The 27,708-nt window shown below is 38.6% G+C and overlaps 1 protein-coding gene across 8 annotated transcripts in view; it reads left to right on the top strand.

Annotated features, from left to right (window-relative positions):
• SIL1 (SIL1 nucleotide exchange factor) overlaps positions 1 to 27,708 on the top strand; it is a 210,010-nt gene that overhangs the window by 143,824 nt on the left and 38,478 nt on the right. For all 8 annotated transcript variants that reach the window (XM_032847553.1, XM_032847550.1, XM_032847552.1 and 5 more), the window contains exon 7: positions 479 to 600. In XM_032847553.1, coding sequence (XP_032703444.1) covers positions 479 to 600 — 122 coding nt within the window. The remainder of the gene's footprint in view (positions 1 to 478; positions 601 to 27,708) is intronic.

Here is a 27,708-nt window from a genome sequence, read left to right as displayed (position 1 = left end):
ACAGAGTCAGTCAGCCTTAGATTGTATGAAGTGAGGAAGAGAGAGGACTTCTTTTTTTTAAGTGTTTGCTGCTTCCATTCCCCGCACTAGGACTGGACATGAACCGGAAGCATGACACCATTTAGAAGTCCTGATGATGCCAGATCTTTGTGTTAGAAAGCTTGTTAGGAGCAAGCTTTGTGATTCATGATGGTTATAGAATTTTTCCAGGACACATTTGGCGTAAGCAAAAACTAGGTGCCATTTCGGCCATTTCCCATGCAGGTGCTCATCAATCATGTTAGATGAATTTGGAAGTCTCAAATTTAAGAATTTAATTTGTTACTACAGATCTTTTCTAGTTGGTCAGAATGGCCACCCTTACTTTTTACTTGACTTTTTTGGGGATTTTTGAATACTTACCAAAAGAAAGGCAATAAATAAGAAGGGCTTTTCTTTGCTTGATGGCTGTATATACTAAGCCGTGCCTTTGTTGCAGATGGATAATGCACAGGGTCTGCTTTCCTTTGGTGGCCTTCAAGTGGTGATCAATGGGCTGAACAGTACAGAGCCCCTGGTGAAGGAGTATGCTGCGTTTGTGCTGGGAGCTGCCTTTTCCAGGTGAGCAGCACGGATGGACATCCCATTGGCCAGGATTGTTAGGGCCCTTCAGGTGATGTCTAGCTTTACTTTTGACCTGATTGGCCTGGAGAAAGGTTACACTTGAAGTCTTGCATATCCCTATCCACATTTCATTGTAATCCTAATGAAACTAGGGTAAGAATTTGATTCTGTCCTTACTCCAAGTAGATAAGCATTTTCACCATGTTGTTACCGTGTCTGACTCTGTGTTCCCTCTCATCTTATGGACATACAATAATGAATTTTAGATCACATTCTCTGTTGCATTCAGAGCTAATAAAAAGTTAGACCACCCATAGCTGGTTGAGTGGAAGGGAATGAACTCTAAGAGTTGATCCTTTTGCAATCTACATCTAGTAGATGTATCTAGAAGCTACATCTAGTGATGAATAAATGTTGAACCTGACCCAGATGGGCTTTGTGGGGGGAATATATGCCTTCTCCTTATCATGTGGTACCAATCAACATGCAGTCAGGTATTTGTACTCTTTGGGTTGGGATTTGTTTAAATTTTAGTTAGTCCGGCTTATGCTAGAAGAGTGATAAGGTAAGAGAAATGGGGATACAGCATCTCTTAAGAGTGGATACAGAAAGATGTTTGGGCACCACATCATAATACTAAAAAAGTCAAGATGTCTTCAAGCTGTAGTTGGTCCATTGGAGCCATAGTTCCTTTAATTTTTGAAAATCTGCTCTTAGGACTATTTGTGCTTCTAAAATAGGAACCAGTCAGTATTCTGATTCTTGGTGTAAGGGCATGGGTAGTAGCTATGAGGGGTTGCTCTGCTAGGGTGCAGGGATTACGATGTTGCAGGACAAAGGCTATTGTAAACATTTGCCATTGTAGGCTTTGTGGTTTTTTTTTTTTAAGATTTTATTTATTTATTTGACAGATCACAAGTAGGCAGAGAGCCCGGCAGAGAGAGAAGGGGAGGCAGGCTCTCCCCTGAGCGGAGAGCCCGATGCGGGGCTAGATCCCAGGACCTTGAGATCATGACCTGAGCCGAAGGCAGTGACTTAACCCACTGAGCCACCCAGGCGCCCCTGTAGGCTTTGTTTTGAAAAGATTTTCTTTGTCTTTCATCCATGCTTATTGTTACTTAATCAGAATCTCAGACTGGTGCCTCCTCACCGTGAAAGGCTGCTGGGTTTTTTCTCAGTAAATTGAGGGGCAGAGCTGGTAAGGCTGGAAGAATCTTTCCATGGGGAGGCTGAGGACTCTGCAGGCCTTCGTGCCCCTTATCATTAACCTGCTTGGATCTTCAAGCCCTGGTTATCTTGTGGTTATGTTCTTGACAGTGTAGGCTGTGGCTTCCAGGGCGATCTGCCTACCTTGGTCTCACCTACCACACCCAGACAGTCTCTCAGGAAGCCCAAGGAGATGTTTGCCTGTACATCTACTGGAAGGGTGGAGAATCTGTAAGTTTGTCATAGGTCGTTGTGATTTCAGCCCTAGACTGAAGTCCAGGGTCTTATCCTTATGGCTTCAGAGGCTTGAGAACTTATGGAAGCTCACTTTTTATTTCTCAAGTCATGAAATAACTAAATCAAACATTATTAACCTCTCTCTCCAGGCTCTTTTCAAAGTTCTTTCCTCTAATCCCAAGTACCTTCTTTCCATTTTCAAGATGAGCAAATTATCCTACATGTCCCTTGCCATTGCTTCTGGAAACACATTTCTTGAGGGAAACAGTAACATTTTGATGTCACATCTTATTTAAAGGAGACTAACCAAGTGACTTGAGAAGCATGCATTAGGCCTGTTTAGCAGGCCATAACTCACCCAGTGGTGTGCCAGTATGTAGTGTTATTAAGACTTATCCATGATTGTATTAGCATAAGACCATGTTAACATTTATGTAGCATCACTAAAATTTAAATAGAGATAAATATAAAATATCGCAACTTAGTGTTTTGGTGACAAGCGAGCTGCTGTACTCAAAACATTCTAGCTGGGCTTTTGATGGCCCACTGGAGGGCAGTTACAGTGATGGCATGGTATGGCGCCAGAGCTTTTGGAAGCCAAAAGCAGGCTCCCTAAGCATGAAAATGTCAGTGTTTTATGCACAGAGGAAGTTGGTGCAAGGTAACTCTTTCTATGCAGAGAAGCAAGCTTCCGTGCTCTGGTCTCATATTCATTATTGACTCCTAATGTCCTAAGTGTTGGTTTTATAGCTCCCTACCTGTCCCAAGTCTACAGTGTGTGTGTGTGCACACGCATGCATGCACACACACACTGTGTGATTGGATGAAGTTGCTCATTGTCAAGAGGGCATTCAAGGGATAGTGAGCATGGAACCATGGAGTTCCAGGGTTTGGGGGTGTTATTTAGATAGCATTCCTTCTAGTTTTCTGCTAATGGGTAGGAATACTGCTCATTCAGTCCAGATGTTTGAGTATATGGGAGAACCAGGCAGACCACTGCACCAAGAGTCAGAAAATCCACGTTCAAGTCTAGTGTCTGTTATTTACTGACCGTTTATGCATGGACAAGTGATTTCACTGAGCCTCACCTTTTCATCTGTTAACTAAAGGCAGTGATAGCCATTCTCTGTATTTGATAAGGTTGAGTGAACATGAAGTAACATACAGGTCCCGTGAAAAAGCTTATAGAGCTCCTGTCAGTGATGAGTGGTATAACATCATTGTATTCACCATGTGTTCTTTTTACTATGAGTTTTCACTCTAAGGCAATTTTTACTTCTTATGTTTTCACAGTACGAACCTTTATCTTCCTGATTTTCTTTTCTGCTTATGTTCTATTGCATATATTTCTCGGAGCTAATTTTGATGCATCATGAGGGTGTTTACTTGCTTACTTGGGTTAATTGCTTAATAAAGCCTCCACACACAATTATGTGGATAAAGAGATATCTTGCCTGGTGTTAACCATGAAGCAATTATTCCAAAATCAAGAAGAAAGAGTTGACATAAATGTAATTGGTGTGGCCACTGAATGTTACATGGCTCCTGAAATAGTCTGTTCCCTTATTTAAATATTATTCACACTAATTTAGGGGTCACAGACACTCATTTTCTGCTGTTTGTTGCCTTTGTGTAAGGCAGGTCATGCTCTTGCATAAGAAGATATGCGGAGATAAGGAGAATGGGGTCTGATGCCTTTGACAGCTTCATCTTTTCATGGTTTCTTTCCTTTCTTCCCTGCTTCCCCATCTCACTGCCCCTTCCCCTCACCCTCCATGTCCCCCCTCTTGCCTTCTCTCTCTCCATTCCCCCTCCTTTCTTCTTTAAGTCACTTATTTTCATTGGCCTTTCCCTGACCTGATAACATCTCATGAGGGCACCTGTCTGTACTGTCTATAGTCTGACCTACCAGGAATCTTGGAGTCCCGGACAAGTCATTGTGCTTCTATGTGTGAGAAGTCTCACAAAGGTCTTGTGAATTTCAGAGGGCCTGCAGCCTTCTGTAATCTGGTTTTGGTTTTATTTCTCAAAGTAAGAGTACTTTGGCTTCTCAGCCAAACTACCAGCTGCCTATTTTTATCTCTTAGCTCCCTATATGTAGCCTTTACCATTTAACTGTCACGAGTTAAATTATCAAGAAACTGGTGTGCTTGCCCCAGGGAGCCCTGCTTTTGCTCTCATGCCCCTGTCTCCATCATTTCTCATGTTCTATATTCATCTTTAGTAACTCACATTCTCATCTGCATACGTATGCATTATTATGCAATTAAATGGGATTGTAGGTTCTCACTGAATGCAGTACTTCTGTTTGAACTGTCCACAGTTTGCAGAGGTCATGGACCTGTGCCTGGTGCGAAAAAGGATGTACATGTGCCATCAGTCACACTGCAGTTATGTTCTGTTATGATGGATCCCCAGAATAGGATTCTGTTCTAGCCTCTCTTCTTGGCATCTGCCTTGGAACCTCCTTAGCAGATTTTGTGTTAGTTACATCTCTCTATAAAATGAATGTCTCCCTGACTCCCGACCCTGCACCCCCTTATCCCATGCTTTGTTGGCTCTCTGGTTTCCTCAGTGATACTCTTCCCACTAAAGTTTTACCAATTCATTTTTTAACAAAGATTTTATTTATTTATTTGACAGACAGCACAAGCAGAGGGAATGACAGGCAGAGGGAGAGGAACTGAGCAGGGAGCCCGATGTGGGTCTTGATCTGTGGACCCCAGGATTGTGACCTGAGCTGAAATCAGGCACTTAACTGAGCCCCGCCATGTGCCCCTTACCAATTCATTTTTAACCACTGGGCCAGTGTCCTTTCACCAACTCCCATTTCCATCTATTGACCTCCAACTTCCAGATTTCGTGGTGTCCTTAGCGAATTTTAGTGCTCTCCTTCTTGATGGCTTTTGTGAGTTTGCTGGGCCTTAACGCTCTCACCTGTATTGACCTTTATTTTTACTTCTCTTACCCGCTAGATATCTTGAAATTCATTACCCATTTTATGTCAACATCTCATGTTCACTGACCACCTCCATATTCATATTTTCATCTCTCCTGTCGAATCTAATTTTTAGCCTTATCATGACCTTTAGCCTCTGCACGTTTTCCTGTTTTCCCATTCCGTTAGTGCTCCTCACCCTTTTCCCTCTTTCTAGGCTCCTTCCTCTTTGTCCACAATGTTCCCAGTTACCCACTGACCCCTTCCCACTACTACCTTAACATTGCCTCCAACATGGCAACCTATATTTTCCTTCCCTTCCAACGTCCTCGAAAGAATAGGCAAAAAGGGATTCAGGTAAGTGCACATGACCATTATGTTCCTACTGTTCCTTGAATTTTTCAAGAGTATTTTGGAATCATTAACATCTGTGTAGCAGTCGGCAATGTCAACCAGTGTATTCCTTTGAAAACTTTATTTCTTGGGGTGCCTGAGCCTGACTGGCTCAGTCAGTGCAGCATGAAACTCTTGATCTTAGGGTTACGGGTTTGAGCGCCACTTCTAGAGAATACTTACAAGCTTTAAAAAAAATAAGAAACTTTACTCCTTGGCTGCCACGTGATTATGGTCCCTTGGTTCTTGTATCTCTGGAATTAATTATTCCCTCTTCCTTACCTTTTATGGCAACTTCATCATCTTACTGTCTCCTAATTATAGCTGTTCACCAAGATTTTTTTCTGGCATTTTCCCTCTTCTCTCCCAGTGGTTCTGTCTATTCCTGTGTTTCAAATCCTGCCTCATTGTGGATGATTCCAATATCTATGTTGAAGTCCAGCTTTTCCTCTCAAGTTGCATTCTCCATTTCTACCAGACTGTCTGACTGTACCTCAAACTCAAGGAGAAGAAAGTGGAATTAATTTTTGTCTCTCTAACAAACTAGGTTTTCCCTCCCACGTTCTCTTATCTATTCTTGGCAGTATGATTGTCGTAGTTACCCAGGCTGAAAACTTTTGAGGGATATTTGAGTCGTCTTTGTCCCATTTTAGTTGTTTAGTTGGTGAATGAATCTTTGGATTTTTATTTTCACTATTGTGTCTACTAAAAACTATTTGCCTTTTTAAAAATATGTTTTAAGGAACCTTGATATTGTAAGGATAGCAACATGTTTCAGGGAGGGGGTTCCCTCTCCCAGTGCTAGGAAATGAATAATCTGAACCAAAAACAGTAATCTCATTCTTTGTGAGCGTAGATTGATTTAGCGATGGGCATGTGACCCAGTTCTGACCAAAGAGATGTAAAGAGATGTTTCTTGAGAAGGCTTCTGGAAAGCTTTTTTTGCTTTCTTATAGAAAGAGAGATAGTAAGGAGACCCTGCCTACTCCTTCATGCCTTGACTGCATTTGTCTTAGAGCCTCAGCAGCTGGCTTAGACCCGTGAGGTGAGAAGCACAAGGACAAAAAGCCAACATGCTGAGAAATACAAACAATAGAGGGGAGAAGACAAGGGAGACTAGGTCCATTATGATATAGTTTAGCCACTATACTGATTTAGGAGCCAGCTATTTCCAGACTTCTGTTGTGAGAGATAAACATCTTTGTTTTTTAGAAATCACTGGTAGTTTTTGTTTTGTTACTTGTAATTAAACATATTCATATTAATAAAATTTCTGAACTGTGGCATAAATTCTTCACAGCATTCATCTCAATTTCCAGTAACATCTTTGTTTGATTACCTGTTTATTTTTATTTATTTATTTAATTTTCTGGGAGGTTGGGGAGAGGCAGAGTGAGAGAGAGACTCTCAAGCAGGCTCCAAGTCCAGCATGAGCCTCATGCAGGGCTTGATCTCAAAACCTCAAGATCGTGACTTGAGCTGAAATCAGGGATCAGATGCTTAACCGACTGAGCCACCCAGGCACCCCTACCAGTTTATTGTTGATGACCTTAGACTGTATGAGAAGGATAGGATTTGTTCTCTATCTTCATCTTGTCTCCCTAGTATATAGTACAGAACCTTGATCTGAAAACTAGGAAATAATGAATGAAGAAATAAAAGAGTAAACTCATACCTAGGAAATGAAGTGTTTCTCCAGATAGCATATGGGGGCTGAGTGGTGAGTGCCATTATGATTAATGATGCAATAGTGGATGATTCAGATACCGTTGCTTGACCCTTTAAGATCTAAAGTTGTGGAAATAAGTATGTGTCCCCCACCCGTGGCTGAAGGTCCAGAAAATTGAAGGTTAGAGATTAGGATGAGGTCAGGCATTGGAGATGCCAACATTTGATAGAAATCCAGGTCTGACAACCCCTAGGACTAGTTCTGACCTCTTGACTCCAGGAGCTAACTGTTCACACTCCTCCTGTGACAGGGAGGTGTTGAAACCATTTTATATCTGATAAATTGATGAGTATATTAGCCGAAATTGACCCAGGGAGGTTGGATAGCCATCGCTCTTAAAGCTGCATTCAAAGTCTCATACCTTTTCTCAAATGGCAATTAATGACAAATAGAAAATGAGCTCTAAGCCTGACCAGCCACCCGGACGACTGCAGAAACCAAGACTTCATTCTGGTGAGGGAGGCACCACTTAGCTTAATGAACTTGTCCTTTCAGTATTTCTTTTGAATCTATCTCCGTGATGTGCCCCTGACTCCTCCACATCCTCTGTGTGGCTGCCTTCAAATTTTTTCATTTATTGACTACCTCCTTCTTCTTAATTTGTTCCTTGTGTAACTCCAGCCCACAAAGTTCTAACTTTTCAGCTTTATTAGTGTTTGCTGTCTGGACTTCTAAACTGATTCTTAAATACCTCTAATTCTCTGTGTATGCCAGTTCTTTCCTTTTCCCTAATAGAAATGAAAGCTTCTTGAGATTGGAAACTGGTTCCCAATTCTATGGGACCCACAGAACTTTATAGAGGGTATGTTTCAGAACAATTCATGGTACAAACTAAATGGTCAACATGAAAGCTGAAACCACCAAAAGTCAGTGGGAGGAATCAAGCTCCTAACAGCAGGGAAGCTTTTCCTTTTCTTTTCTGTTTCGTTACATTTTTGTTCCAATGAATCTATATTATATTTATAATTAAAATTTAAGTGATAAGTAACAAAACAGAACTGGAGAACTTCTGTATCTAGCAAGTGGTGGTTTATATTTTCCAAGGAGCATTCTTGGTTCAGAATACTGGAAGATGGGGTGCCTGGGTGGCTCAGTGGGTTAAGCCTCAGCCTTCGGCTCAGGTCATGATCTCAGGGTCCTGGGGTAGAGCCCCACATCAGGTTCTCTGCTCAGCAGGGAGCCTGTTTCCACCTCTCTCTCTCTCTGCCTACTTGTGATCTCTCTCTCTCTGTCAAGTAAATAAATAAAATCTTAAAAAAAAAAAAAGATTGGAAGATGCTGGATTGAATAGTTAAACCTTTCAGGGTGCCTGGGTGGGTCAGTTGTTAAGCTTCTGCCTTTGGCTCAGGTCATGATCCCAGGGTCTTGGGATTGGGCCCTGCATCGGGTTCCCTGCTTGGCGGGAAGCCTGCTTCTCTCTCTTCCACTCCTCCTGCTTGTGTTCCCTCTCTTGCTGTGTCTCTCTCTGCCAAATAAATAAACAAAATCTTAAAAAAAATTTTTTTCAATCTTTCCTTAAATACTCAGTTGATCTAACAAACTGTAGGGCCACTGTTTTGTATAACTAAAGGGGGAAATTAATAACATCATAGTCTATGTGGTGTGGTGGCCCTGCAAGAAAATGAGAGAAGCCCTAAAGACAAATACAATGGAAAACACAAATCCCAAAAGATACAGAAAAGTGAAACTTAGAACTCTCCTGGGGATGCTGCCATTCCCTAGTGGCCCAGAGTTTTGATTTCATGGCTCTCTAAGCTGGGGGGACAGGAGACAAAGCCTACAGTCCATGAAAAGAAGAATCAGAAAAATGAAAATTTCTATCCAAAAGGAAATACTAAGACAATTTGGCTTTGAAGAGGAGGGAGAAAAATTCCCCATAAAATTCTTCACCCAAACCAGCCGTACAGTGCATTTAGGCTGGAATTCCTTTTATGGCCTAAAAATGGTCAAGCTATGAATTTAGTCTAAAATGGTCTCAATAAATAATGAACTAGAAAAAATGTTTGCAACTTATAGATAAAGCATTAATACTTGTAATATTTATAAAGAGCACCTAAAAATAGAGAATAAACACAATTAATAACCCTATAGAAAATGAGCTAGACACACACAGTTCACAGAATTTAAAAAATGTAAATGGCTTAGCCACGTGGAAAAAATACTCATAAGCAGAAAAAAACAACCAATTAAAACTACACCGAGATACTGTTTGTCACCTATCAGATTGGCAGAAATCCAAAAATTGATAGCTTACGTTTTTTGTGAAGTTGTTAGGAAATAGGCTCTCAAGCATTGCTGGTGGAATTCCACCAAAATGGTACAGTCCTTATCGAAGGAAACTGGACAGTACCTAGCAAAATTGTATATATTTTCTTCCCCTGAAATGATACTTATATTCCCAGAATTCTACCTTGAGAATACATTGGTAAAAATATAAAAAGATACGTGTTTTGAAGGTTAGTCATCATAGTACTGTTTGTAAAAGCAAAAGATGGGAATGTCCATCAGTAGGAAACTGACGAATGAACTGTATAACTTATTTCATGGAGTACTACATGGTCATAGAAAAGATCAAAGAATATTTCTAAATAATACATACCATTTCTACTGTTACATGTTCTAGGATATATTAAATGACAAAAAGCAGGTCAAGTATGAATAACTACAATTAATTGTGATACGCTTATATTTTTAAAAAAATGAAGAATAGAAGGTTATAGGGAGAGGGACTTTCTAATTACGCTCTATTTTATATATAGTCTTAAACTCAGAATGTAAAAATCAAGAGCTAAATGAAATGTTTGGATCTATTTATAGAATTGGTGGCATAAGCCCACAGGGAGAACTATTTTGTATGATTTTACAACCTAATAATTTGTATGTCTCTATTCGGATATATCCTAAAGACAAAAAAAGCCTGCAAAACTTCAGACATCTTACTGTTGATGGAAGTGTTGGTGTTGTTATTCTGAGACTGAGTTGTGGGATAAAGCAGATGAATAATTATGCTTGTTTCTCTGAGAAGCAGGATTTTCAACACAACAGAAGGAAAATACTAGTGTAAAATTGGAGATTGTATAAAATCCCCCTTACTCCTGACTTTGAATTGGAAGTACTAGTAAGAACTCACAATGAATTTTTTCCTTAAAAGTGTATTTGTGGGGATGGGGAGCTCTGTCCTCTGAAAGGATCTAGATAAAAAAAATAAACCCAATACCAATGAGCAACTCTTACTCTACATTGTATTTTCTAAATACCATTTCTGTCTAAAATTGCATTTGCCACTAAAAGGAACCATGATTTTTTCGAGAAATTGCTGATGTCAAGTCTGTAGTAAGACGTGTACAAAATGATAGTGAATATCTTATCATGATAGAAAGCAAGGAAGCTCTCAAAGGCTGGTAGGATCTTCTTTGAAGGACTCAGGAGTCATTGTGAAATAGTTTCCATTGATTATAGATGGGATATTTTGAGTTTTAAGAAATATAACAACTGCAATAAATTGCAGCAAATCAAATATATTTAAATCCCCAAGTTCATCATGATTCTTAAAAAAAAAGTTAGGGCACCTGGGTGGCTCAGTGGGTTAAGCCTCTGCCTTCGGTTCTTGTCATAATCTCAGGGTTCGGAGATTGAGTCCCGTCGGGCTCTCTGCTCAGCGGGGAGCCTGCTTCCCCTCTCTCTCTGCCTGTCTCTTTGCCTACTTGTGATCTCTTTCTCTCTCTGTCAAATAAATAAATAATTTTCTTTAAAAAAATTTCTTTTAAAAAAAAAAAAGTTAAACCTATCTCATTAGTCTTTAGAGAGTACCATAGGAAACCAATAATGAAGAGTACCAAATAAATAGAAACAGTGAAGCATTTATCCTACTCTTCCATATGAACTAAACCTCAATGTACTCAAATAGTTGATGAGGGGAAGTTTATAGAGAAATTCTAGCTAAAAAAGGAAGAATGATGCAATTAGAATATCATCATTTAGAACCTTTTTAAAAATATAATTTATTTATTTGACAGAGAGAGAGCAGAAGCAGGGGGAGCAGCAGGCAGAGGGAGAGGAAAAAACACATTTGCCATGAGCAGAGAGCCCAATGTGGAGCTTGATCCCAGGACCCTGGGATCATGACCTGAGCCGAAGTCAGACATCTAACCAGCTGAGCCACCCAGGCGCCCTGCTGACTTCATAATTTTAAAAGCTGAGTTATGGGTCTAGGGAAGATTATTATACTGTTCGTTCTCTACTTGAGTGTATATGGAAGTATATGTAAGAAAAAGTTTTTTGTTTTTTTTTTTTAAGAATTTATTTATTTGACAGATAGAGAGCACAAGCAGGCAGAGGGAGAGGGAGAAGTAGGCTCTCCGCTAAGCAAGGAGCCCGATGCAAGACTGGATCCCAGGACTCTGGATCATGACCTGAGCCAACCTCAGCCACTCAACCGACTGAGCCACCCAGGTGCCCCATAAGAAAAAGTTTCTAAAGAATGTTCCAAGTTGGCAGAATTTACAGGTTACTAGTAGAACCATGTATAAATCCTCTTTTGAGGAACAAATCTTAAATCCAAGCCTGGAAGCATCTCCACAAAGAAAAGAACTCCAACGATGATGAGCTCATAATCAAAATATCACAGAACAGTCCAAAAAATAAGACATCATCTCTGAAAGACAACAGAAACAATGTAATCAGAACAGAGAAACTATAGATAGTAAAATTCTGAAGGTACAGAATATAAAATAGTTCTTTTAATATGTTCAGAAAGATAAAAGATTTTATCAGAAGTATGAGTAAAGAAGAGCACCTGGGTGACTCAGTCAAGTGTCTGCCTTCAGCTCAGGTCATGATCCCAGAGTCCTGTGACTCCCTCACCCTCTGCTGCTCCCCCTGCTTGTGCTCTCTCTTTCTGACAAATAAAATCTTAAAAAAAAAAAAAAAGGTATAAATAATAGTACACTATCAAAAATGGCAATGTCCAGGAAGATTTGGAAAAGAAGTAGAAGATAAAATAATTGCAGTTAAAAATTCAGTATTGCTAAGGCAAACAACTGGTCGGACACAGCTGAGGAGTGATTAAGCAAACTGGAATAAAGAATTGAAGAAATCGGGTGCCTGGGTGGCTCAGTGGGTTAAACCTCTGCCTTTGGCTTAGGTCATGATCTCAGGGTCCTGGGATCGAGGCCCCTATCGGGCTCTCTGCTCAGCGGGGAGCCTGCTTCCCCCTCTCTCTCTGCCTGCCTCTCTGCCTACTTGTGACCTCTCTATCTCTCTCTGCCAAATAAATAAAATCTTAAAAAAAAAATTGAAGAAATCATGCAAGGTGCAGGATGGAGAGACAGAAATGGAAAAAGGAAAAAGAGGTTAAGAGATAAGAAGAGTAGAACTAAAAGTTTAATGTGAGTTCCAAAAGGATAAAGAGAATGGAGGAGCGGCTATATTAAAAGAGCTTTGGTTGATACTTCTCCAAAATTGCCAAAAGACATGAATTCTAATTCAAGAAGCCTACTGAATCTCAAGCAGGATGATTAAGAAAACAATGTTTTCTGGCAACATAGTGAAACTATGGAAATGTGGGGTTATGAAAGCAGCTGGAAAGAAGACAGATTTGCTGAAAAGTACTAGGAGTGGCTCTTGGCAAAAAGGAGTATTCTTAGCCTAGTTGCCTGGACTGAAAGTTAGGCTCTAATGTTCTTTTCATCAGCTGTATGCAGTAGTTGCCACCATGATTCCATTGCCTTTGACATTCCTTTCTTGGTTCTATATGCATTCCATTAGCATCTGGATTTAAGGAAGACTCCATCAGGCTCCCAAAAGTTAGGGGTACTTAAGGTCTGCCACATTTCTCATTAAGTGTTTGTTGATGGGCTGAGATTATTGAAAAGAGGATAATTCAGCTTTTTGAGGAGAGAAAAGAGTGGAGCTACAGTCTGGTAGAGAGGCAGCCAGCATGGGATATAAAAATTATTTCATTCTGAGGTGCCTGGGTGGCTCAGTCAGTTAAGTGTCTAGCTTTGGCTCAGGTCATGATCCCAAGGTCCAGGGATCGAGCCCCACGTTGGGCTCCCGGCTCAGCGGGGAGTCTGCTGCTTCCTCTCCCCCTGCCTGCTGCTCCCCCTGCTTATGTTCTCTCTCTGTGTCAAATAAATAAATAAAATCCTTAAAAAAATCTATTTCATTCCTACTTATTTATCAGACCTCAGTTTCTCTTTCTCTTTTTTTCATTTTTTCTGTTTTTATTTTATTTTTTTTAAAGATTTTATTTATTTATTTGATAGAGAGAGAGGTCACAAGTAGGCAGAGAGGCAGGCAGAGAGAGAGGGGGAAGCAGGCTCCCCGCCAAGCAGAGAGCCCAATGTGAGGCTCGATCCCAGGACCCCGAGATCACGACCTGAGCCACCCAGGCGCCCCTGTTTTTATTTTTTTAAAAGAGTTGCTGGTTTTATAGAAAATATACTTGCTTGTTGAAAATACATAAATTGGGGCACCTGGGTGGCTCAGTGGGTTAAGCCTCTGCCTTCAGCTGAGGTCAAGATCCCAGGGTCCTGGGATCGAGCCCCACATCGGGCTCTCTGCTCAGTGGGGAGCCTGCTTCCCTCTCTCTGCCTGCCTCTCTGCCTACATGTGATCTCTCTCTGTCAAATAAGTAAAAATCTTAATTTATACATTTTCTTCTTTTTTTTCTTTTTAATGTGGGAGAGATTGATTTCTACCATTACAGTAGGAGGTTTGCTGACCCACTCCCCAGTGAAACTGGTGAAAATTCCTTAAAAAAAATTTTTTTTAAGTCTTTGGAAATGGTCCGAAGGGCAGATAGGAAAAAAAAAAATGAAACTTTTACTCAAGTAAATCTATGTAAATTCACTAAGAAAGTAGAGAATTTGTATTGTTTGAAACAGGGCATCTCTATTCGTCCCCACTTGGCTACTCTAAACCGCTGTGGTTTAGAACCCAGGACTCGCTCTACCCTCAGATCCCAGTTGGCCTTTCTTCCTGGAAGGAGCAGAACTTGATCCTGTCCTGAGCTTTCTGTTGCTGAAGCTATGCTGTGGAAGAGTACATTTCCCCCTCTCATCCCCAGTTGTGGAATTGAGGCTCTAACATGGTTGTGAAGCACAGAGGAGCACTAGGACTGCCATTCCCCTCACCCTGGCTCATGAGGTGGTGGTACCCTGCTTGGAGGAGCAAGCCAGGGAGAACTCAGGCTGTTGTCCCCCCAACTCACTAAGCACTCAACTTCTAGAGAGGGGGTGTCACTTGAAGCTTGTCATTGTCACCAATTATAGCTCTAGAGCCCTGGTTCAGTGATTTTGCCTGGGGAGAAGCCAGGCCTTAAAAGAGATAGCAGCCATCAAAAGAAATGAAATCTTGCCATTTGCAACATCGTGGATGGAACTAGATGGTATTATGTGGAGTGAAATAAGTCAATCAGAGAAAGACAATTATCATATAATCTCTCTGATATGAGGAATTCGAGAGGCAGGGCGGGAAGTTTTGGGGGGTAGGGAAGGAAAAAATGAAAGAAGATGGGATCAGGAGGGAGACAAACCATAAGAGACTCTTAATCTCACAAAAACAGAGGGTTGCTGGGGGTGTGGGGCTAGGGAGAGGGTGGTTGGGTTATGGACATTGGGGAGGATATGTGCTATGGTGAGTGCTGTGAAATGTGTAAGCCTGATTTTTCACAGATCTGTACCCCTGGGGCAAATAATACATAATATGTTATTAAAAATAATTTTAAAAAGAGAGAGAGATAGCTCCCAAACCCTTCCCAGTGGAACTGACTTCATTTGCAAGAGTGTGCAGAAGTTCAAACAGGACAATCTCATGAACATGGAAGGTTGTAGTGGAAGGCAACTAGGAGATTGATGGAATTAGCAAAGCTACAGCCTAGACTATAGGCTGGCTAGTTCTCAGGAGGGAGTACAACATTTGGGAAGTAGCCTTCTTGGAATTGGAGCTAACCTCACACAGGGACCTCAGAAACTATTCCTTCAACGGGGCTGTAAGCTGATTGGATTAGTTTGTATAACAACTCATGCAGCAGCATATGTTCAAATAATAGAGGTCTTTACATTTTAGATATTAACCTTTTTGTGTTAAAAATACTCTTTTCTGGGGCGCCTGGGTGGCTCAGTGGGTTAAAGCCTCTGCCTTCGGCTCGGGTTATGATCCTGGGATCAAGGGTCCTGGGATCGAGCCACACATCAGGCTGTCTGCTCCGCAGGGAGCCTGCTTCCTCTTCTCTCTCTGCCTGCTTCTCTGCCTACTTGTGATCTCTGTCTGTCAAATAAATAAATAAAATCTTTAAAAAAAAATTAAAAAAAAATTGTCTTTAAAAAAAATTACTCTTTTCCAAGTTTGTCATTTTTCTTTTAGCCTTATTTATGGTACTTTTCTATATGGAAATTAAAAATGTCTACTTAGACAAAATTGTTAACTATTTCATGGTTTCTGTTTTTAATGACACACTAAAGCCTTTACTAACCAAGAGTATATAAACTTTTTTCTTCATATTATTTTAAAAATATATTTTTAATGTATTTTTAAATATATTAAATATATTTATTTTATATATATTAAATATATAAATATATAATTTTGATAGGTCACAAGTAGGCATTTCAGACATAAATAGGAGTTCAGAGCATCTTACACTCACTACCCAGATTTAATAAACTAAAAGTTGGTTTGTTATTAGCCTCAGATTTTTCAAAGAATAAATGTTAAATACAGTAGAAAACCATTTCATAATTCTTTCTAATTATATTTCCCTTTCTTCTTCCCCAGAGGTGGCTGTTGTGCTGAATTTTATATGTATCATATCCATTTGTCATGTCCTCATAGTGTGTATATACATTTATATTAGTTTTGGGCAATCTAGTGAGTGTGAAATGATATTTTGTTCTTAATTCATTCTTTCCTGACTACTCTAGAGGTTGAGTCTTTTTCCTCCCATAATTGGAATCATACTGTACACACTGCTTAGAAATGTCTTTGCTTCTTCCCTCCCTCACTTTTCTTGGTTGAGTACATTTTTTTGTATGTTTTTGTCTTTCAGGACTGCCACATTTTTAAATTTAAATTCCTTTGCCCATTTTGCCATTGGGTCTTTTGTTTATTGCTTAGTATTTTAAAATATTTTTATATACTCCAAATACTTACATACTCCAAATACAGTATACTTTTAATACTCCAGATACTTAAGTATGTGTATTTTCATTATAGGATTAGTCTGGATACAAATCTTTTGCCCACCATATGCATAACAAATATTTTCTAGTATGTGGCTGGTTGTTTAACATTGCTCCGTATTGCCTTTTAGGGATGTTTAAAATATTTTTGTAAAGTCAGAATTATCACTTTTTATATACAATTGGTTCTGTTTATGTTTTAAGAAACTCTTCCTTGGTTTGAGGCAATAAAGATATTCTTTATTATAAAATAACAATCTCAGAGTATAAAGTATTGACACTTAGTTTTTATTCTAAAATTTACTTTTTTGATTAATTAAAATTAATTTTAATTTTTACCATGTGGCCAGCTAGTTGTTACGGTACCATGTAGTGAATAGTCTGTCTTCTCCCCAGGGAATTTTTTTTTTTTTTTTAAAGATTTTATTTATTTATTTGAGAGCGAGACAGTGAGAGAGAGCATGAGCGAGGAGAAGGTCAGAGGGAGAAGCAGACTCCCCATGGAGCTGGGAGCCCGATGTGGGACTCGATCCCGGGACCCCGGGATCATGACCTGAGCTGAAGGCAGTCGTCCAACCAACTGAGCCACCCAGGCATCCCTCCCCAGGGAATTATAAAGGGTTTTCTGCCATGTATCAAGTTCCCTTATTTGTCTGAGTTTGTGTTCTGTTCCACTGGTCTCTTTTTCTGTCCTTGAGAAATTCTCCCGGTATTTCAATTATAATAGCTTTATATGCCTCTGTATCAAGTAAAACAATCTTTTTTTTTTAAGATTTTATTTATTTATTTGACAGACAGATCACAAGTAGGCAGAGACGCAGGCAGAGATAGAGGAAGGGAAGCAGGCTCCTGCTAAGCAGAGAGCCTGATGCGGGGCTCGATGAGGGGCTCAATCCCAGGACCCTGAGATCATGACCTGAGCCGAAGGCAGAGGCTTTAACCCACTGAACCACCCAGGCGCCCCAAAACAAATCTTTTTTTCATATTCTTTACAATTGCCTTGGATATTTTTGGCCCTCTACTCTTCCGTGTGGATTTTAGGCACATTTCGTCCAGATCAACAAAAACTCTAGATATTTCCGTCAGAGTTGTAGTACATTAATAGGTTTACTTGTGAGAATTAATATACTTTAAAAACTGTCTTCCCGGGGCGCCTGGGTGGCTCAGTGGGTTAAGCCACTGCCTTCGGCTCAGGTCATGATCTCAAGGTCCTGGGATCGAGTCCCGCATCAGGCTCTCTGCTCAGCGGGGAGCCTGCTTCCCTCTCTCTCTCTCTCTCTGCCTGCCTCTCTGTCTACCTGTGATCTCTCTCTGTCAAATCAATAAATAAAATATTAAAAAAAAAAACAAACAAAAAAAAAACTGTCTTCCCCCCAAAATATTGTTTTCCCATCTTTGAATATGTCATATCTTTCTACTTAGATGTTTTTAAATCTTTTAACCAAGCTTCATGATTTTTCCCTATGTAGTTTTTTAATCTCTTTTGTTATTCTCAAGTACCTTACAGCATTTGTTATTGCAGATAGGGTCATTTTCAAGTTTTCATCTTCTGATTTGTTGTTGCTGGTGTATGTTTTTCTATTTAATGAACTTACTGAAGTCTTATTACTTTTAATAATTGGTGTTTTTTCTTAGATGTACTTAGTAGATGATCATATCATCTAAAAATAAGAATTTTGTTTCCTTCTCTTCTTTATCCGTCATTTGTCCTTATTGTGTTGTTTAGCACCTTTAATATAACATTCATTGAAATACTAATAATAGATTTTCCTGTCCTGTTTCTGCCTTCAAAGGGAATGATTCTCATATTTTACCAATAAATATTATCATAGGTTTTTAGTAGGCTAAAAATTCTCTTCTGGGGCTCCTGGGTGGCTCAGTTGGTTAAGCATCTGACTCAGTTTTGGCTTCGGTCATGATCTCAGGGTTGTGAGATAGAGCCCCTTGACAGGCTCTGTGCTGAGTAAAGAGGCTGCTGAAGTTTCTCTCTCCCTCTGCCCCTCCTCATCTCATTCTCTGTCTCTGTCAAATACATAAATCTTTAAAATAAAATTCTCAGTTTGCTGAGTTTTTGTAAAAACCATGAATTGGTATTAGATTTTATTGATAATTTTTTGTATCTGTAGAGGTGATTATATGATTTTGCTCTTGTTAATTTGCTGATGTGATTAATTGCCTTAGGAGATTTTCTAATGTTCTACTTGGCTGTGATATATCTTTAATATTTTGTTGGATTTAGTTAATGTTTTAGAATTTTTTAGTCTGATTATAAATGATATTGGCCATTTGATTTTTTTTTTTTTTTTGGTCATACTATTCTTGTTTGGTTTTGTATAAAGATTATAGTGGTGTCGTAAAAGAATTTGGAGTGCTTTCCTTCTCTTTATAATGTCTGGAACATTTTCTATAAAATGGGATTGTCAGTTCCATAAAGGCTAGATGAAGCTCAACTATAAAACCATCTGCAGGGCACCTGGGTGGCTCAGTGGGTTAAGCCGCTGCCTTCGGCTCGGGTCATGATCTCGGGGTCCTGGGATCCAGTCCCGCATCGGGCTCTCTGCTGAGCGGGGAGCCTGCTTCCCTCTGTCTGTCTCTCTCTCTCTGCCTGCCTCTCTGCCTACTTGTGATCTCTCTCTGTCAAATAAATAAATAAAATCTTTAAAAAAAAAAAATCTGCACTTGGCACTTTTTTGGTGGGTAGATTTAAAATCTTTCTTTTATTCAATTTTATTAATATTTAAGTTTCTTTAGATTTTATATCTCTACTTGAGTCAGTTTTGGTAATCTTTCATCTCTAAAGTGTTTTTTCATTTAATTTTTCAAATTGATTCACATAAAGTTGTGTGAAGTATTATCTTGGATTTTTAAATTTTCTTTACTGTTATGTATATTTATGTCCCCCTTTTCATTCCTAATATTATTTGTCTGTGCTTATCTCCTGTTTTACTTGGCCAGCCTGGCAAGAGGTTTATCTTCTATTAGTCTTTGAGTTCAATTTATCTTTTCCCCCTTTCATTCTCGATTTAATTTATTTTTGTCAGTAACTATTGTTTTTATTTGTAAGTTCTCTTTTGAGTCATCCTTTTTTTTAAATTTTCAAGTTGTTTTTGTATTTGAAAGTAAATGTAAGGACTTAATTTCCTATGAGAACATTTTAGTTCAATTTTCCATAATTTTTATCGTAATTGAGAGGGTTTTTTTTGATCCATGATTTATTTAGAAATGTAGTTTCAGCTTTCCAAATACAGTGTCTCCTTTCTGTACATATGCATGTATGTATGTATCTATGCATTTTGCTTTGTAGGCAAAGAGTATGGGCCGTATGGTAACAATTCTTTAGTATTTGCTTAGAATTCCTTTTTTGCTTGTCAGGTGGTTAGATTTGGTGAATGCCCTTGTAAGTGTTTCTGAAGAATGAGTGTTTTTTATTTGCTGGATACATGGATGGATACAGATAGAGATAAAGATACTGCTTTATATATTTGTGTATGTATGTGAATTCAGCTTTTTATAAGGTATTCATGCCTCTTATTTTCTTACTAATTTGTGGCCAGCCTTGCTTTCTTTTCCAAAATACTAGTAATAAAATCTTCCTATGATTATGTATTTCCATGTCTTCTTGTAATTGCTCAATTTTTGCTTTATTTTGAGTTATGGTTGTTAAATTTATATAGATCGAGGATTCTTATAACCTCCTGGTTAATTGTGCCTTACATCCTCAAGTTATAATCATCTTGACCCCCAAGAAGTCTTTTTTTGCCTTGAAGTATATTTTGTTTGATATTAATAAATCTATCAGCTTGCTTTCTGTTAGCAGTTTTTTGGTATATCTTTTTTTTTTTCAGTTCCTTGTTTTTGATCTTTCTCCAATTCTATTTTGAGTATTTCTTTTCTTCACACAACATATAGCTTGATATTGTTTTATTACTCCAATTAAATATCTTTGTTTCTTATTGGGTGAATTTAATCCAACCCCTTCTACTGTGATTTCTTAACATATTTGGATTAATTTCTGCTATCTGTTTCAGTAATTACCTTGAAGTTTTTAACATGCTTGATTGGGCTGCTAAGGTGGAAAGTCTTGTACCTCCTTTCAAGTAATATGAGAGTTCTAAGAGTGCTTCAAGTCCAATTTCTCTAGTTTTCATTTTCCATGATATTGTTGGCTAATATTTTGTTTCCAACTTGTTTTTAACTGATTTCATAAATTAGTCATTATTATAATAATCTTTGCTAATATTTTACAGTTTATGCTTTTTCCTTTATACCTATATGTCTACTGATTTTTTTTGCCCACATTTCCCTCCTGGGGCTCAGCTCTTTCTTTCTTTCTTTCTTTTTTTTTTAAGATTTCATTTATTTAATTGACAGAGAGCACAACCAGGCAGAGTGGCAGGCAGAAGCAGGCTTCCAGCTGAGGAGAGAGCCCAAGGTGGGGCTTGATCCCAGGACCCTGGGATCATGACCTGAACTGAAGGCAGATGCTTAACTGACTGAGCCACCCAGGTGCTCTGGGGTTCAACTCTTTAATCAGTTCTCTGGGACTGGTAAACTTTTAAATTTTCTTTCATACTGTTGTCATTGTGCTTTTCTTGTAGAATGATACTATATCTAGTTACCCTTCTGGTATCTGTTACTATTGATGAAAATATCTTTTATGAATCTAATAGTATTTTCTTTTGTAGTTTTCCCTAGATATTTTTTTTAAGGTTTTTCAGTTTTATTATCAGCAAGGTTTACCATTATATATCTAAGTATGATTTATTTTCATTTATCCTGTTTGACTTTTAGTGTGCTAGTTCAGTCTTTGGACTTCAATTTTGAAAATTTCCTGGTTCATTACCATTATCTGGTTCATTGGCTCTCCCTCATATTCTCTCTTTTCTCCCTAAACTTCTTTCAGAATTACACTGGACCTTGTGTTTATAATACCTTTTAACTACTATTTCATATTTTTCATCTCTTTCTCTCTTCTGATTATTTGTGGATGATTTCTTCCACTTTATTTTCAAATCAACTGTTTTTTTCCCTCAGTAGTGTTTAATGTGTTTATTATATCCATAAAGCTGGGATTTAAAGGGCAAAACAGTTGACCCTTGAATTGCTTGGTAGTTAGGGGTTCTGACCCACCATGCATTTGAAAATCTACATTTAACTTTTGATTCTCCAAAAACTTAACTACCAGTACTTAATTTCATTGTTGACTGCAAGTCTTACTGTTAAATAGTTAACTAATACGGGTACCTGGGTGGCTCAGTCGGTTAAGCCTCTGTCTTCTGCTCAGGTTGTGATCCCAGGGTCCTCAGATTGAGTCCCACACCAGGCTCTCTGCTCAGTGGAGAGCCTGCTTCTCCCTCTCGCTCTGCCTACTTGTACTCTCTCTCTGTCAAATAAATAAATAAATTCTTAAAAAAAAAAACAGTTGACTAATACATATTTTGTATGTTATATATGACATGTTATATGTGTGTATATATTATATATAAAAAGTGTTATTAAGAAATTCATAAGGAAAGTACATTTACAGAACTGTACTATAACAAATCCATTTATTCCACCAAAAAAACTGCTGGAACTGATAAATGAATTCAATAGTTGCAGGAAACAAAATCAATGTACAGAAATCTTGCATTTCTATATACCAATAATGAAGCAGTGGAAAGAAAAATTAAAGAAAACAATCATATTTATAATTGTACCTCCAACAGTAAGATTGCTAGGAATAAACCTAACCAAAGAGGTGAAAGACCAGTATTCTGAAAACTATAAAACACTGATGAAAGAAATTGAAGATAGAAATGGAAAAGCATTACATGCTTGTAGATTGTAAAACTAAGTGTGAAAATATCTATACTACCCGAAGAAATCTACACATTTAGGGCAATCTCTGTCAAAATACCAACAGCATTTTTCACAGAATTAGAGCAATCAGTCCTAGTATTTGTATAGAACCACGAAAGACCCCAAATAGCCAAAATAATCTTGAAAAAGAAACACAAAACTGGAGGCATCCAATCCCAGATTTTAACTTACACTACAAAGTTGCAGTGATCAACACAGTATTGAGCTGGCAGAAAGATAGACACATAGAGCAATGCAGTAGAACAGAAGAAACCCAGAAAGAAAAGCCACAACTATATGTTCAAATAATCTTTGAGAAAGCAGGAAAGGATATCCAGTGGGAAAAGGATAGTCTCTTCAAATGGTTTTGGGAAAACTGGATAGCAACATGCAAAAGAAAGAAACTGGACCACTTTATTACACCATACACAAAAATACATTCAAAATGGATGAAAGACCTAAATGTGAGACAGGAAACCATCAAAATCCTAGAAGAGAACACAGCCAGTAACCTTTTTGACATCACCTGTTTAACTTTTTTCTAGATATGTCTCCTGGGACAAGGGAAACAAAAGGAAAACTATTGGGACTACATCAAAATAATAAACTTTTGCAAAAGCAAAGGAAATTATCAACAAAACTAAATGATATCCTACTGTACAGGAGAAGATACCTATAAGTGGCATATCCAATAAAAGGTTAATATCTGAAATCTATAAAGAACTTAGCAAACTTAACACTCAAAAAACAAATAATCCGGTTAATAAATGGGAAGAAGACATGAATAGACAATTCTTCAAAGAAGACATACAGATAGGCAGCTGACACATGTAAAGATGTTCATTATCACCATCAGATAAATGAAAATCAAAACTACAGTGAGGGGGCACCTGGGTGGCTCAGTGGGTTAAAGCCTCTGCCTTCGGCTCAGGTCACAATCTCAGGGTCCTAGGATGAAGCCTCGCATCCGGCTCTCTGCTCGACAGAGAACCTGCTTCCCCACCACTCTCTGCCTGCCTCTCTGCCTACTTGTGTTCTCTGTCAGTCAAAAACAAAAACAAAAAAAAACTACAGTGAGGTATACCACACACTAGTCAGGATGGCTAAAATCAACAAAACAAGAAACAACAGGTGGTGGCAAGGATGTGGAGAAAAAGGAAGACTTGTGCACCATTTGTGGGAATGCAAACTGGTACAGCCACTATGGAGAACATTATGGAGGTTCCTCAGAAAGCCTGCAGTTCAGCAACCACAAGACTGGGTATTTACCTAAAGAATACAAAAACACTGATTCAAAGGGATACATGCTCCCCTCTATTTATAGCAGCATTATTTACAATAGGCAAATTATGGAAGCTGCCCAAGGTCCAACTGATGAACGGATGAAGAGGGTGTGTGGCACACACACACACACACACGTGCACGTGCATGTGCGCACTAGAATATTATTCAGCTTTAAAAAAATGAAATCTTGCCATTTATAACAACATGGGTGGAGCTAGAGTGCATTATGCTTAGCAAAATAAGTCAGAGAAGGACAAATACCATATAATTTCATTCATATGTTCAAGAAAAAAGCAAATGAGCCGAGGGAGAAAAAAGAGACCAACTAAGAAACAGATTCTTAAGTATAGAGAACAAACTGATGATTACCAGAGTGCATCCAGAAGTTTTGAAACATAGTATTTTAAGCATTATTCATTCACAGTATTTTTTAAAATTTCATTTATTATTTTTTTGATTCATTGTGTTTGTGTTTTCTTATCTTCCAAATATAAGAAGTTTCTCGTTTTATTTTTGTTACAGACCTGTAGCTTGTAGTCAGAGAAACACTTGTATTATTTCAGTCATTTGGAAATAGTTGAGACTTTATCTTTGTTTAGTATATGATCAGTTTATTTTATTTATTTGGGCGGGGGAGAGGCAGAGGGAGAGAGAGAATCCCAAGCAGGCTTCATACTCAGAAAGGAGCCTGACATGGGGCTCAGTCTCACAACCCTGAGATCATGATCTTAGCTGAAATCAAGAGTTGGACGCTTAACCAACTGAGCCACCCAGGCACCTCATCATATGATCAGTTTTTATAAATATTCCACTTGTGCCTGAATAAATGTGTATTCTGTACTTTGACCATGAGGTAGCCTCCCTGCCTTTCTTTTCTCCCCCTTACCTTCCTCTCTCTACCACTCTCCTCTATGATGACATTTGTTTCCTTTTAGCAACTTAAATACATCATTTCATTCCGCATCCTGTTGATGTGGAGAAAAGTTAGCTATCAGTCGCTTCTTGAAAAAGTCTTTTTTTTACCCCTGTCTACTTTTAAGATTTTCTCTGATTTTCTGTACTTTTTCTTGATGATGTGTTTAAGGGACATGTGTGTGTTTAATTTCCTGCTTGGAGTTTGTTGGATTTATTCAATCTGGATTTGTGTCTTTCATCTGTTCTTTAATATTTTCAGCCATTATTTCTTCAGACATTCTCTGCCTCTTTTTCTTTGCTATGTTTTTGAGATTCCAATTAAATATATGTTAGACCTTCTTATTCAGGTTTTCCTGTTTCTTTACCTATTTTCCATATTTCCTGTCTACATGTCACATCTCTGCTGAAGTCTAAATCATTTTGTGTAACTTATCTTCCAGTTTACTCATTTTCCCTTGTGCTGTGTCTAATCTGCTTTGGATCTGTCTATTGAATGCTTAATTATGGATTTGCAGTTACTTGGAGAAGTTTTATTTGTATCTTTCCAAGTCTGTTGTGGTCCCCCCTCCCCGCCCTTTTTTAGTTGATTTTGCACTGCAGATATTATAAAGGATGTCTTTTATTTATTTAATCATTGTAAATGTAATTGTAATTCCAGGTCTGTTTCTGCTAGTTTGCATGTACTATGCCTTGTTTTCTTATGTGCTTGGTTATTTTTTACTCTACTACTCATTGATTTTTAGTATTTGGGGCCTACAGAGAATGTGTATTTTTCCAGAGAGGCTTTGGATTTTCTTCTGCAGGTGCCTGGAGATAACTAACTGTCTGGAACCATCTCAAGTCAGGTTTACAGCTTGAGGCTTTCCAGTGTGCCCTAAGGAGGTGAACCCAGATTGTAAAGCCATATGAAGGCTACATTTTTGTTCTCGAAGAGTGGGTTGGTCTGAATAACCTAACTCTCCATTATTGGAAATGAGAGATGGATATTCATTTTTTTTTTTAAGATTTTATTTGTTTATTTGACAGAGAGAGATCACAAGTAGACGGAGAGGCAGGCAGAGAGAGAGGAAGGGAAGCAGGCTCCCCGCTGAGCAGAGAGCCCGATGTGGGACTCGATCCCAGGACCCTGAGATCATGACCTGAGCCGAAGGCAGAGGCTTAACCCACTGAGCGACCCAGGTGCCCCTGGGTATTCATTTTTTAAAAAAAATACTGTGATGTGCCTTAGTTAAACCATCTTTTTGTTTTCAACAGCTTTTCATTTTATTCTGTGTCTGTTTTTGACAGTAATCTTCTTGGTATTTTATGATTTTGCATGATGTTAGCATTTGGTATGCATGTGTTTGTGTTTTATCTATTTGTGTTTCTCTGTTTGTGTATATTAGATAGGTCTATGTTAAGTATATTATATTAATGTTAAGTAAGTATACAGCAATTTCATTTTCACCAAGGTGAGTCTAAGAGCAATTTGTGGTAAATTGTATGCGTTTTGACATCTATTAAGATGACCATGTGATAAACCTCTACTGTGGCTTCTCTTTCCATGAATTGTATTTATATATTACTTAGTGGTGAATCATTCTTACAAATCTGTAATGAATTTTCTTGGTTGTTGTATTAATTATTTATTGCTGCAAAACAGATTACCACAGATTCAGCTGTTCAAAGCAATGTACAATTACTATATAATCTTCTATGTATCAGAAGTCCAGCCATGACTTAGTGGTCATATGCATTGCTTAGTAGCTGGGGTCCAATCTGAGGGTTGACTAGGGAAACTCATGTGTAAACTTATGGGGCTGTTGACAGAATTCAATTTTGTTCAGGTTATTGTCAGATTACAGGCCTCAGTTTCTTGCTGGCTGGAGCTTGCCCTCAGTTCCTTGCCACGGGGCCATCTTCATGAACAGCTCACAACGTGGCAGCTTGCTTCTCCAAGGCCAGCAAAGGGGAGAGTTCTCAGCAAAGTAGGCATTTGAGTGTTGCGTAGTTGATCACATACACATAATCACATATGTCCTGTCACCATTGCTGTTGTTTAGAAGAAAGTCATACACTCCCACTTAAGGTGAGGGAATTACTCAGTGTTGTGTCTGATTTTGGTCTAGACCTTATGAATTGGCTGCAAGTGACAGAAAATGGCATAGATAAGGTAGACATTTATTTCTCTCTTGTCTAAACATCATCTTCTAGGTCAGCAGCCTACGTCTGGTGTGGTGGCCTTTTTCCAGGTACACCCAGGATTCTTGAGTTTTTTTTTCCACTCACATTAGGATGCCATCCCTCAGGTGTAACCTTTTCCTTATCATCCAAGATAGCCAGGTATGCATTCCAGAGAGCAGAGTGAAAGAAGGAACCTAGAAGAGGAAGCAAATGATGCTTAAAGGGTTTTTGTTTTTGTTTTTTTGGAGGATCCTAAAAGCTGTCAAGTGGTGCTTCTGCTTATATTCTACTGGCCAAAATGTAGTCTTTATACTTTATTTGCCTAGAAAAAATTTTGCTGCTGTATAAGAATGGGAGAACAGATCATGAGGGACCACTACCAATTTCTGCCACAGTTAGCTTTAAGCTAAAAAACAAAAACAAAAACAAAAAAACCCACAAACATCCCCCCAAAACTAGTTGTTTTTTTTTTTTCCTGGAATAATTAAGCATATAATATTTTTTTTGAGATTTGTAAAGATAATCTGAGAAAATACCAATGACTTGGTTTCTCTTCTATAGAAAGGGCAGGAGTTGAAGAGTTCATTATACCACAGGGGATTGGACTGACCAGGAGCAGCTCAAGTGTAGATATGAGAGGGGTGGTTGTAGAAAAGGAGCCTGCCAGGGGGAGGGGCTTTGCATATACCATCTCATTTCATCCTTGTAGAAGTTCTTACTGTAATAGTATTATGGCTTTAGAGAAAAAGGTACTTGCTCAAGGATACTTAGGTAATTGATGGGAAGGCTGTAAATTTCGTTGAAGCGCTAGCTCACAAAAAATGCCATCCCTCTAAGGGTCTTAAATGGGAATCCTAGTCTTTTTATTCATCAGTCACACAAGCTCTTGACTTTGATATTTTGAGGTTGCAGGAAATGAGATAAGGAGGGAACAGGTGGGATTTATGGAAAGTCCTCCATACTCAGGCTAGTTCCCATAAACAGTCTGAGTGGTGGTCAGGATGTAACTTGATAAAAGTCTCGTCTGCATCCTCCTTCCCTTCCATCATCCAATTGTACATTAGCAAGTATCCAGTGGACATTAACTGGATTGATCCTTATTAGGGATTTCATGCCCACAGGCTCCTGCCCATTGCTAACAAACCCTGAAAACAGCTCTGTCCTTTCCAGAAATAGGCCTGGTCAGACTGGACAAGCATGTTTCAATCTCTACTGCT

Source organism: Lontra canadensis, unplaced genomic scaffold (assembly GCF_010015895.1).
Source record: "Lontra canadensis isolate GAN:19392208 unplaced genomic scaffold, GSC_riverotter_1.0 scaffold189, whole genome shotgun sequence".
In the NCBI taxonomy this organism is placed as follows: Eukaryota; Metazoa; Chordata; class Mammalia; order Carnivora; family Mustelidae; genus Lontra; species Lontra canadensis.
The sequence above is the reverse complement of the archived record's forward strand: the minus strand, read 5'-3'. Positions and strand labels throughout refer to the sequence as shown.